General features: G+C 41.4%; 1 protein-coding gene across 6 annotated transcripts in view; it reads left to right on the top strand.

Annotated features, from left to right (window-relative positions):
- oxr1a (oxidation resistance 1a) overlaps positions 1-13,730 on the top strand; it is a 201,684-nt gene that overhangs the window by 159,015 nt on the left and 28,939 nt on the right. For 5 of the 6 annotated variants that reach the window (XM_053488244.1, XM_053488247.1, XM_053488246.1 and 2 more), the window contains 4 exons: positions 211-318; positions 2,055-2,162; positions 12,651-12,809; positions 12,984-13,168. In XM_053488244.1, coding sequence (XP_053344219.1) covers positions 211-318; positions 2,055-2,162; positions 12,651-12,809; positions 12,984-13,168 — 560 coding nt within the window. Of the gene's footprint in view, positions 1-210; positions 319-2,054; positions 2,163-7,719; positions 7,772-12,650; positions 12,810-12,983; positions 13,169-13,730 lie in introns of those variants that run through there. The other variant, XM_053488248.1, reaches the window with a different exon arrangement.

The raw sequence follows: 13,730 nt of genomic DNA, 5'->3' as shown, positions 1-13,730 counted from the left end.
CTTTCAGGTCTGGTTGCTGCTGGTCCAAAAAAAAAAAGTCTCAGATAAGATTCATGACTGAATGTGGGAGAATGAGCACACATGTTTCGTTTGTCTCTGTTTGTTTGTTTGTTTCTTTGTTTGTTTGTTTGTTTTTGTTTGTTTTTGTTTGTTTGGTTGGTTATTCACACTTCTTCTTTCACTTCTTTCTCTGTGTTATGTCTGATCTAGGTGGAATCACGCGACACTCTGAACAGCATCGCGCTGAAGTTCGACACCACCCCCAACGAGCTGGTTCAGCTTAACAAGCTGTTCTCCAGAGCCGTCGTCCCCGGACAGGTGTGCTCCCTGCTTTCCATCCCATCTTTGCCGTCTACAGCGCCTCACCCTACTTAACTTTTCCTTAAACCTTTTTAAAAATATTTTTGTTCTTATCCTACTTTTCTACACTCAATATAACCAGTTTCTCTCACTGAGATAAGAGACAGGACTCAGCCTGTTTCTAGACGCTTGCATTTCCGCGGCAAGGCCATTGCTCGTATTCCCTGAGTGTGTGAACAGTCAGCCTATGCAGCAAGGCATGTAGAAATACTAATTTTGTTGCACCTAAATCTGGTGGACCACATTTGTTAGAAATCAATTTTTTCTCATGCATTTTTTTTTGGTAAAGTACTTGTAGGTTAACCCCCAATTTTCTCCCTAATATTGTTGTATCCAGTTCCCACCCATCACTAGACGACTTCCATAAGTAAATCAGTAAATTCCCACTATTACTACCAGTCCTTCCTCTGAACCATCTTTTCAAACACTGAGAGGACAGCGCTATCCACCCCTTCCGCTTGCATGAGCTTACAGACGCTCATGAATGGCTGTAGAGCCGTGATTGATGTGAGAGCGCTAAGTTCCTCCCATGCTACCCCCCAGACTGAGAGAGCTCGGCCAATCAGCTGTTTCTGGGCCACCCTCCCCCAAACGCTGTGGGAGTCTACAAAGGAATTCGCAAAATCTCCGGATATTATGGCGAGCGCTGTGCCACTCGGGGGCGTAGATCTAGACATCTTTACATTGAATGTACAGTTTGTAAATGTGGTTCTTATGATTAGCTCTTACACCTACAATCTTCCACTTAATGAAAATAATATTTTTACAGTTCGCACTGATCAAAAAGGGTTGCTCTCACCTTGACTTTTTCCTCCATTCCTTTTTTTTTTCTTCCCTTTTAAAAAAATGTATTGATTGAAATTTATACCTGTGGTCTGGGGATGCATTGATACCATTTTCTCAGATGGAATATAAGTACGGCGCTTGGTTCCTGATAGCGATACCCGATTGATGCCTCAATGACTAACCGATTTCGTATTAACCAATCGTTTTTTTATTTTTTACGTTTTTTTATTTTGTTTTGAGTTCTGGTTAAATGGGGTAACGGGTGCCCATGTGCTTATGATGTTTATCCCACTCGGCCTGTTCTTTCTAATGTTAGCTAGCTGATTTTAAATCAAGTGCATTAACTTGCTCCATTAGTAACCTTGGATCGAGTCGCGACGCGGTAAAACGCCTTGCGTTCTATGTTAGTGGTACGACGGTATAAATCATTCGTGCCTAATGTGAAAAAGCACTTAGATTCCCATTTGATGCTACAGCCGAGTCTGGAGAGCAGATTGGCTAGAGGGGGTGGGGAGGGGTGACTTACTCACACCCTCTCTAATGTGCCTCTTTGAGCTCAGGCAAGCGGATGGGGTGGATAGCGCTTTTCTCCGAGTGTGTTCTCCGTGCTTGGTAGTTCTCACCTTTATAGGACAGTGCTCGAACCGAGAGATGGGTGGGATGACTAAATTAGGGTGAACATCTGACTTGGGGGAACCGCCTACCCACCCAGTTTTTTTTTCCAGTTTACAAGAATATGAACATGATGCCTGAACAATGCTAGTATCCATATCAATGCATCCCTATATCCCTAAACATTGTTCCCCACTGAGAACAAAATATGTATTTTAAGTAACTGCGTATGCATAATCAACTGCTTAATGTGTGTGTGATGTAATGTCTTGTGGTGGTGTTGTGTTCCTATGCAGGTTCTGTATGTTCCTGATCCAGAGTACGTGTCAAGCGCAGGCAGCTCCCCGTCCCTCAGCCCCATCAGCCCCCTGTCTCCCACTTCCTCCGAGGCCGAACTCGAGAAGGTGACGTACACCTTACACTAGGCTTCTTCCAAAACTTAAGTCTTCATGGACTTATTATTGCAGGAGATAAACACTCTTTCACTGTGTTTCTATCATGTGCACACAATTAAGCCTCGATACTCTCAAGGCTTATTCATACATGCGATTTCGTTTCAGCTGTGACGCCTTAGGAGCTCCATTTTAGCCTCTGGTTATCGTTTAATTCGATCACGGCGAATCCGCATGCCTCAGTCGAGGGGAAACACGAGCAGACAGTGCGAAGCGCTGCGATGAGTTAGCATTGTGCTTTGTTTCCTCCCTGATGATTTCGAGCTGCAGAATGCCCCGTGCGCAGAAGAAAAAAAAATAGCTTTCTCTTACGCTGCCAAGGTTACTAAGTGTGAACTGTTCTAGGTTTGCAGATAACACATTGCGTGTCTAGCTCTCGGTTTGTTTTTCCCACGAAACCTACGTACTTTTCACCAGTCTCTTCTCAGAGTTGGAAGAAGGCACATTAGAGAGATTTATAAATAAAGCTGTCAGAGTTTTATTACAGAGTGAAGACTAGATTTCAGTACAGTATGTAATGCAAAACCCTTTTCGCTGTGCGAAATGTCGTCCATAGTGTGGCTTTCTGTTTCTTTCAATCTTGCCAGACTTTCTTTTTCTACATTCATACAGTATTTTAAAGGTCAGGACAGGACTGACCTGGTCTCAGCGCTGGTAGCTCTGACTAAAGAATGTTAATGCACCTGATATGCATCTCATTTCCCCCCAGACTTTAAAGATCTTTTTAATTAAAACAGTATTACTGTCGACTTGCAAAGGCCGGACACTTATATATTACGTGGCGGTGTTTATTATCATTGCGCTCATGTGTAATGAAGGACTGCAGTAAATTGCCGCCCGAGGGTTTAGTTAGTAAGAGTGGCGCTCTGTCTGTGGTTAGTACTTAACTCAACTGGGAGATTTGATGAGAAACCAGGTTTACTCGCGTCGCACAACAAGAGTACAAACGTGCTAGCTTTCTTCACATATAAATCATCAGACTTGCTGTTGAAATTAATCAGTAACCTTACTCAAGCACACACCGACCTTCGGCCGTGGAGACTAACACAGGATAGCAGGTCTGATTATAGTACAGTCGAGATAACTCTCTATTCCTGTTTTGTGCTTGCTTTTTTTTAATGTGTAAAAGGTTTTTTAAGGCATCCAGAGACACACATCAGGACTGGAACAAAGATTTAGTGAAAACGTTGTGGGGTGAGGAGTCACTGGTTCATACAGAAACTAGAAAGGATAGTAATCTTCGTAAAGATTTACTCAAAAACAGTGTCTAATAATATTAAGCTGGATAAAAGAGAACATTTCTAGCTGAGATCGATAATAGACTGGAGTGATGTAACTGAGGTCGAGGAACTGTTGACAGAATAAACACATCGTGCTGATTGGCGTGTCTCTAGGTTTTTATCAGGATTTCCAGTGTCAGGGCAAATTTTTTTTAAATATGTTGTAGCCCTTAATTCCTAGAGCATTTAGACATTTGTAAACTGTATATTTATTTATATTATTTTTTTACATTACGTTATTTAAATTAACATGAAGTCCAGTTCAGCACAGGAACGAGTCAGTAGGTGCAGAGGGCAGATGGGGTCTGGATCACTGGGAGCTCAGGAGCAGGATGCTAGCTCCAGCCATCATAAAGCAGAATCCAGCTGGAGCTGGTCCTTCTCTGGATGCCTCGGGATCCTCGCAGGGGTGATCTTTGTCTGCTGAAGCTGGTACAATCTCCAGATGCCTCGGGATGGGTACAAAAATAAAGAACAGGTGTAAAGAATTAGCATAGTTGCCATTCAGGATAGATGTACTGGAGTATGGAGTATGAGGTTATGGAACTATAATCTAGGCAATATGATAGATTTTTATTTTATTTTAAGCAAATAGAAATAGAAATATTGAATATCTATACTTATAGTTTCTATAGCGCAAAAAATTAAATATGGGTCACAGAGGCAAAGAAACTGCACAGATACATTTGATTGTGTGTTTTTTCGGCAATTCATTATTTGACTTTTGTATAATCAGTTGTTTTTCCTAAAAATTGAGCAATGCCGTGTTGCCAGAGCAGATCCGTGCTGCTAGAGTTTCAAGGGTTAAGCCACATGTACAGGCTAGAATTAGGCAGCATAGTCGGATTTTTAAGGAACACACAGAAAAAAAAACATTGGAAGTCTGGCATTAAAGCAATGTACAAGGAACATGTAAACTCCATGCATGCAGGCCTGAAGCGGGAATCGAACCCTTAACCCTGGAGGGAGGGAGGGAGGTGCGAGGCGACAGTGCTCAGCACTAATCCACTGTGCCCGTAGCGTTATCCGTTGTTGTGGAGATACAGCAACATCCTGAGAACTACTTTCTCCCGAAGTTTATATAATAAATCACCAGTCAGATCAGTTATGAATAATATTTGTCTAGACGACAATTTACTGAAGGGGAAAGAATCCAGAAGGTAAAAGCAAGCACTTTATCTAAAGTATTTGAAACAAGTGGACAGGATTAATGTCTCTTTGGAGGTGTTGCTTCATAATTAAAAAGCGGTGTTAAATTAACGTATTGGCAATGTTCCTGACCTTTGTGTCTGCAGATATATATTATTGATTATCGAGTCAATAGATTTTTTCTCGCCTTGTTTCGGTGAGTGATGACGACGGTGGGGTTGATCTTTCAGAAAAGTGTACCGTGATGCAGTTGACCACAGTCTTGATGTTACGTAGTGATATCACCCGATCAAACACATCTCTGACAGGAAATACAGACCAGATCTGTGGCATAACTGATTTCCGCTTCCGAAACTACATAAAATCAAACACGTCTGATGTAACTGACGTAATTCCTCACTCACACTTTACATAATTTTCCTTCAGGAGCTGCTTTTTTTTTTTTTTTTTTCCTCCACGTCTGTGATCCGGTTAGCAAATCAAGCGCACCTCTTCCTGCGGCTCAACCTCACACTTCCTGCCTTGTGCTAAATTTAGCCTTCCGGTATAGATAGATGCAGGGAGAGAGAGAGAGAGAGAGAGAGAAGAAGGAGACGTGTGTGACTGTATGAGAGAGAAAGAGGCAGGCGGGGAGATGTGTGCGGACGTGAGATAGGCGCGCGTGCATATGTGTGTGACAGAGATAGCAAGGCAGAAGACGAGGCAACATTTGACACAAGACAGAGAAGCAAAGGGTGAAGGTGAGATGAGAGGAAGGTCAGTGTTAATTACAAGCGCGTGTCTGGTGTTGGCTAACACCGTTCCGTCGTGTTGCAGCTTTGGCACCTGGCCGAGAGGCTCGCGCTTTCACTAGGTTAAACTCTCGGTCAGTCATCAGAAGCACTGCATCGCTAAGCGAGACTAATAGGATATGGACTATTTTACAGGGTCCATGTGACCCAGGTGTCCACCAGGTGGAGCTGAAAGTCATAGGCTTATATTATTAGCTCTGCATTCATAAATTTATAGCGATGAAGGATTAAAAATATGCACTTGTTTAATGCATTCACAAATCTTTATTAAAATATTTCAATTTTAAATGCAAAAATGGCCAGACAAGCAGGTGATACAGCCTGAGGCTCCTCATTATGCTCTATGCTCTATGTAGTGTGGACGTACGGGCATAATGACGTCATGCTGTCTGGATATTTATTTATTTAGCTCACATGGGTTGGGTCTTCTTGCCCTCGTAAAACCAAGTGTCACTGCGAATCAATAAATCAGGATTCATTCGCAGAGCACAAGGTGAGACCGAATGTTTCGAAAAAAGGATGAAAATCACATTTTCATGGCCGTCACAGTCTCACAACGCGTTGGAACATATGAGATTTCGAAGCCAGCGTTCTCCATAAAAACACCAACCGAGGGAATTTCTTTCTGAAGAAGAAATGGTGTTTATTGCTCAGGTAGATTTGTAGAAACATCTCATGGTGACGCAACACCTTGCTATCCCTGATGCTTATAATGGATTTTCCAAGATGTGTATTGGATGGAGTTTAAACTCACAGTGTGGTCCCAGGTTACCTTAGAAATGTCAAATCTATAAATCATAACTCATGTGTAAGGAAATCAGGGTCGCAAATTTCACACATTTATCTCAATTGGCAGTTGAACATGTTAACTCTAATTAACTGGTTAATCATTAATTATTTAATGCTCTATTACTTTTAACGATTTGTGATTTTATAATACTTACATTTTGATTTAAGCAGTTTTTAGCAGCACAATTTTAACAAATATTATTTCATATTTTATAACATGAAACACAATGTACACGAATAAATATAACAAGTCAATCAATTACTGCAGTTAATAGAAATGTGAGCTATGGAAAAATATGCTGCAAAATAAACATTTCCTATTGGTTAATACATGTTTAACTCATTACGTTCCTAACAGCAATTCATTCATTATTATTAAATCACCCTTAAACAAAATGTATATCAAGTTTGTGCTGAAATAAAACACTGCCTTTTAAGATAAACGGTGTGATTTGTGCCGTTTAATCAATATTATTAATATTATTATTACTACTACTACTATTTCACACACCTGCAACAACCAGTGTGTGTACCTAAAGAAATGCCATTTTTTATGGTTACAAAAATGTGAATCACTCACACACGGTGGATTTGGGAAGTGAATACACGTTTAAATTGACACCCTATTGATTTTTGCCAGTGAAATGACCTTTTTTTTGTAATTAATTATTATTAACCACCACCCACATACAATCCAAAGTTTACCGGGCAGTGTATAAAGCACCTGGGGAGCCAGATGTGCTGAGGTATTCACTGCTGGTTTTAGACCCAATTCTCTCGCTTTCTGCATTTTTGCATACTCAACATGGTTTATGCACATTCTGTCTCAACCAGGTTTCAGTTACTATCATAAGTCTTATTTATAGCTTTATAGTCAAGGTTGCCAGGTGTGGTGGTTTCCCCCAGACTTTGCTTGACAATACAATAATACAAACTTATTTTTTGACTTTGGAGAACTATGTAGAGAAAGTGTAACTTTTGAGACCTGGGTGTTTTAGGAACTGAAACAGTTTTCTTAGCCACAAGCAAAACCACAGTAGAAACTTAGTCCTGACAGAAGCACATTTTGCCTTATTTTCAGTTTGCATAACTCTTTCAGACGGGAAACATGCATCAGCTCTATGCTCGGATCATTAAGCTTTCTATTGGGAGAGTTAATGTTTTATACATAGTTACATGGATCATGTAAAGTCGGCTTGTTTTATATTTATATTATTCCAAGAATACTCTTTTCCGTAGTATTTCTCACTATTTTTTTTCTTTTCTTTCTTTTTTTTTTATAACATTTCCTACTTTATGACAACAACTGATCAGGGAGGGTGAGAGATAATGTGTGCTTCCTCTAAGGCACGTGATAGCAGCCGGTTGCAGTCTTTTAAATTGCTGTTCATGGATTGTCACAGAGCAGCGTAACACACTCTGAGAAAAGTGACTATCTGCAGTCTTTTGCTTACATGAGCTCACAAGACATCCATGCCCGACCAGAGAGAGAGAGAGAGAGAGAGAGAGAGAGAGAGAGAGATGCTCTGAAAGTGACTTTCCTGAAGATATGGTGATTGTTTTTCTGTTTTTGACAGCTCTCTACTAGTGACGTGTTTATTTTCTAGGCCAGTTTATAACGTTTATGCTGCAGAATTAAACTGCCCGTATGCATTAGGGGATTTCATCCATCACGTTTTGTAATTTTCCCACATTGATTAGTTTGAAACACTGCAGCCTGTAATGTATACGGGATATTTTAATGGTGTTAAAAGGTTAATGGCCTTACGATAGCTGCGGTAGTGCAATCTTTAATCCGAACTTCTGTAAGCTTCTTCGAGTTCACATGCGAAGTTCAGTTCCTACAAACTAGATTAGCATTTCATTATTTTACCTTTCGTTTACTGAACATGCAGGGAAGTTATATTTATAGTCCGTTACAGGACGGTATGTGAAACGTTGTAGGCTTGTTTTATAGTGTGAAGAGAAATCTTGCAACGAAAGTAGCCTCACGTGACTCCCGTCTAAATAAAAACCATGTGACTTCTCAACAAAGTCATTAAAAAAAAATGAGTTTTAAACTAAATTTTGTTTAAAATACAGGACAAACAGCTACACCGCATCAAGATCCCAAGCTCGAACCCGTCACACATGTCACTCACCAGCGTTTAAGCAGAACTGACAAGTAAATTCATATAATTGTTCTCGTTTGATCCACATCTAAGGGCTTCGTCTAGCAATTGTCTTTTAATGCATTCTGCTCTCACTCATGAATGGAGGTGAGTAACTGTAGAGATCCTAAGAGACAGCTCTTTAAACAGTAAGCTAGCATTAGGTCTGTATATATATAAATATATGCACTCAACTATTTCCAGCTCCTTTCCTTGACTCACGCCCCCTTCCTGTGCTCGGCTCTCTGCGCTGAAGAAGGGGGCGGAGGGTGTTGCACCGATTCGGGTCCCAGGAGGTAGTCGGTATTGAAAATTTCCTATTAGGAAGACATGTTTTGACTGTTCGGTTGCTTTTTTCAGCAACGGGGTGGTCTGGTCTGTCTTAGCACGGCTTGATGCTGCAGATTTGGGGTCAGAGGGAGGGGAGAACGCCTTTTTTGTTGTACTGGGACAACAAAAGTTCGTAGAGAAATGTGAAATTACGCTGTCCAGAATGGCTTAATAAAGGATTTTATTAGGTTTTTTTGGTTTGGTTGGGTGTTTGTAAAGCCAATTTTTAAATATTAAACCACGATCCTCAGACATTTCCAGGATAATACCATATATTAACGCCTCAGACACTGTTACAACCTCTTATTAATATTACTGCATCATATACACACAGCAAAGGACGTTTCAAATATGGAAGGCAAAAACTTTCCCAAATTAAAAAAAGAAATAAAAAGCAACTAAATAAAATAAAGAAGCACACATCGTGTTGTAATGTTTTCTTGACTGTTTTTTTCTGAGGAAGTTCTGAGGACAATATCTTCCACCAGTCTGGATATAGCAGTCCAATATCTGTCTCTGCCGAGTGGAGGCCGGTCTAGAGATGTCTACTGAGTGTCTCTGCTGCTTCAGGAACATCATCAAGAAAGTCTTAAAGTCTTAAAAGTGCTCCTGTCCCCATGCCAGAAACGCTAGCCTCCCAGGAACTCCTTTAATGGCCCAAATATGTGGAATTTGTTTGGAGTAAGGTCAGGCCTGTACTGTATGTGGGGTGTGGCAAAGATTACCATCCAAGTTCCTGTAATGTTCAAGTGAATGATTGTGTATACGGTTCGCACAGACAGGTGCATTTTTTCCACAAGTTGGCGACACGGTATCCATCGAACATGTTCAAGATGCAGATGTTCCATTTGCGTAAGTGGGGTCCGAGCCACCAGGCTCATCGTTCACAGACCTTTGTTAAAATGTAACCTTTCAAATGTTTTACTGCGGCTAAGAGTCTTTACATTTTATGTCTCCAGAGAACCCAGATGTATAGTCTTTTTAGACAAGATCGGAATTAGAAAAAGTTCTGTCTGAATTGGATGGCACTGTTGCTTAGTGGTTAGCGCTGTCCCCTTGCACCTCCAGCGTCTGGGTTCGATTCCCGGCGAGGCTCGATTCCTGTCCCTGTGTGCATGGAATTTGCATGTTCTGCCCGTGCTTTGGTGGGTTTTCTCCGGGTACTCCGGGTTCCTTCCACAGTCCAAAGACTTGCAGATTAGGCTAATTGGCGTCCTCAAATTGCTCTTCGCATGTCAGTGTGTGTATGTGTGTGTGCTCTCGATGGATTGGCACCCTGTCCGGGATGTACCCTGCCTCGTGCCCTAAGTCTCCTGGGATAGGCTCCAGGCTCCCCGCGACTCTGTATACAGGATAAAGCGGTATAGACAATGTAAACCAAAATGTATGGTCTTTTTAAACATGATCAGAATTAGAAAAAATTCTGTCTTAATGGACTATTTTCAGGCCTGCTCATGACAATAGGTTTCAGTGATGTCCAGCACTGCGTTCAAGAACTGTACACCAGAGGCAGACCTGACGCAATCCCAGGAAAGCAGCAGGTCATTATGGACTTTAACCTGCACTTAAAGTCTTCGAAATGTAGTTTCTACAGAAATGCTTGTCTTTATAAACCTAAGCCCCAAATTTATTTAGTTCGGTATCTTCTCCCTAATCGCTGAGAATAATTCCCCAAAATAACACAGACGGTGCCGAGTCAAGGACACGACATGAGTCTTTGATTTTCTCGAATCCCAAGCAAATTAGCTAGTGCAGTCTGATAAATTGGATATGTACTTAGTGGACGTCCTGTGGGTGTTTTACAGAAAATAATTGCGTAAATTACATTTCGGGCAAACACGATAAATCAAACAGTATGCAAATGAGTTGTGTGTGTGTGTGTGCAAAGTGTTCTCTGCGTCCTTGACGAGGTCGGATCGTAAAAGAGATTCTCTGAACATAAACCGCTATTGACATTGGACGTGTGAACTACAGGCCACTATCAGTTATTTCATTTATTGCATCCATACAAGTGTATGCTATTTACTGAACGAAGGTTGTAAAAGAATGTAGACAGATAGAAAAGAAAGTGTATGTGCTGTAGTGGATGAGTTGTAAGTAACAACCAAATGGAGACTTATTATACTCGGGGTTTTATGTACAATCCAAGCAGTGTGAGTTTAACTGTTACATTTCAATGAACTGGAGTTATGTTTTAAATATTTAAGATATGCTGCACTCTTGCCACTTGATTAGAAAGACCGGTGCATCTGCTTCTTTGTGCAATCATTCAGTTAGTCATGTGGTACCAGCGAAATGAATTATCATGCAGATACACGTAAAGCGAACAGAATGACTGAGCGTGACATGCATGATGGTGCCGGATCTCCTCCTGGGGTAAACACTCTTGGCAACCATGGTGGAAGGGAAAGCATCTCAAAATAAACAACACGTACCACATTAAGGCAAAAAGACTTAACGTAAAAAAAAAAACTTAATTCTTATGATTTTTTTTTAAATAGCAAGTCTAACTCTGGATGTCTTCAGAAAATAGCATGTTAAAATTATGAGTAACAGTCCAAAAACGACATTCTGTTTTAGACGCAATTCCATCAATTTGTGTGTTGAATTTGATTTCTCAATAAAAGAAGAAAAGCAGATGTGTGTGTGTGTGTGTGTGTGTTTGGAGCTGTGGGGGTGTGCACCAGAGTGCAGCAGACAGCAGTGGGCCGGAGGTCTACTTTGAAGCCGACCATGCTTCCCACTCTCTGTCCACAGCGTCTGCATCGGGTGATCTCTGCTCCTCCATCGTGGCGAAACACACACTCTACACACTCACACTCACATTAGATCTCAGTCCCTGAGGTTGAATATCTAATCCACGCTTCAGTCTGGTTTTAATTCTTTATCAGCATTCGCATGTGTGTGCTTGTGTGTGTGAAGCGAACCGTTCAGCGAAGCGAGAAGGTTTCTCACGTGGTGTCCTGGGAAGGTCCAGTCAAGACCAAAGACATGACCGTCATTTTAATTACCGTGAGCGTGTACACAGAGTTCGAAATGAATAACGGCTTCGCAGACACTTCTGTATTCTTTGTGCTTGTCTTCGCATGCAGCAGGATGATTCATTTCACTTTTACTACTTATTGGCAAAACAGTGCAGATCCCAGTGTTTGTCTTTTTTTTATTCATAGCCCTCGCGCTACTTCTTCCCCCCGGATGCCTGTAAGAACAAAATATACACATTGTTGTTGTTTTTTTCTCTCTTCCATAGCAGGAAATATTATTTCTGCCTTCTCCAGCTTTTTCTCCCACTAACCGTCACATTAACTTGATGTAAGAGAGTCTATAAAACTGTAAAGACTTATACTGCCGTCCCCTTTACCCCTGTTTCCCGAAACTGTCATGTGGATTCGCACACAAGGCAAACACGGAGATTTGATATGAACTACGGGAGCCCTTGACTTCAACTAGACGGAAATTTGAGCTTGTTAGGTAGTGATTACATCATTCGATTAGTTTGAGACCATTTTAGAGGTTTCAATAGGTGTTAGTCATTTACATTCAGTAGATATTCAGGAGTAGATCAGCGACACAGCGTCTGTGTTCAGTAAGTGCTTTGATATGTGTGTGTGAATGAAGCCAAGGTGAGAATACGGTAAAGAAAAATAATGATAAAGACAAGATTTTCAATAGAACAACCCATAAATACAGTACATATACAATAATCACAGGGCATTATGGGTAACTGTGTAATTCATATGACATAATAATAATGAAAAGTGTCATTTAGGATGAACTCGATAGCATTATATATAAACATGTAACATTATTCCTTGAAAAGTAATAATTTTTTGTGAAGATAAAGATAGAGGGCTAATGTTTTCTGGGTTCTAAGGGACTAAGGGCGAGTTTTATCATATACAGAGTGTGACTCAGGGACAGTTCTGACTTTGCCGTTCCGTTCTGTTTCAGGACTCCGATGGAGGTGCTCGCTCAGACCCCCCAGCCCCGGCACCGCCAGCTTTCTCGGCTCTGCGCCATTCCCGCATCGTCTCCTCCACCTCGGAGGAGGAGGAGGCGCTCACGGAGAAATTCCTCAAAATCAACTGCAAGTACATCACAGAGAGCAAGGCGAGTCAGCACTCGTGGTCTTCTCTGTTTAGACACTCTGATATTACGCACACACTGACCTAATAAAACTCTGCGAGAGCTCAGGATGCTAGATGGCAGCGTTTCCATGTGTTATCTGTGCTGCTCATTACAAATTGTATTGTTTTAACTGAAAAAACCTTCCTGTTTCACCAGGGGGCAGTAAGTGGAGTGTTACTAGTGACACCCAATAACATCATGTTTGACCCTCACCGGACAGACCCGCTGGTGCAGGAGCGCGGCTGTGAGGAGTACGGCATCATGTGCCCACTGGAGGAAGTGCAGTCTGCGGCCATGTACCGAGAAATCACAGACAGCAAGATCCGCGAATCCTTACCCACGTAAGACTTGTTGTCGATGAATTGCACTGAAGTAATGAGTCTATAATAGTACACCAGTTTGTCTATTACAGTGGAACCTCGGATTGTGAGTAACGCAGTTTGTGAGTGTTCCGCAAGACGAGCTAAGATTTTTTAAAATTTTTGACTTGGGAAACAAACTAGTCTTGGTTTACGAGTACCGAGTATCATGTATCACGCATGCGCTTCTTGTTTTGATGCTGAGCGTCACGTGATCACAACTGAGCCAACGTTTTTTCTCTCTCTTGTGCTGCGGAATTGTGGGTAATCGTGTCCCCTGCTGGGTCTTAGTGCGCGTCTCCCACTGGTCTAATCAACATTTGTGCACAAGTGTACTGTTTACTATAACACTGTGACCACGTGTGTGTGTGTGTAAAACATATTTTATTTTGTGTCTGTATGCCTGTGTGTACAGTGCGCGTGTAAAGCAAAAGCAAGTCTCATTAGAGAGGTTAAAAATTCCATTTTCTCCCTCTGCTCAAGACTCAAGTCATTAGACACCGTGCCACACACGCACACACACACACACACACACACACACTCT

This window comes from Clarias gariepinus, chromosome 26 (genome assembly GCF_024256425.1).
Source record: "Clarias gariepinus isolate MV-2021 ecotype Netherlands chromosome 26, CGAR_prim_01v2, whole genome shotgun sequence".
Lineage (NCBI taxonomy): Eukaryota > Metazoa > Chordata > Actinopteri > Siluriformes > Clariidae > Clarias > Clarias gariepinus.
The sequence above is the reverse complement of the archived record's forward strand: the minus strand, read 5'-3'. Positions and strand labels throughout refer to the sequence as shown.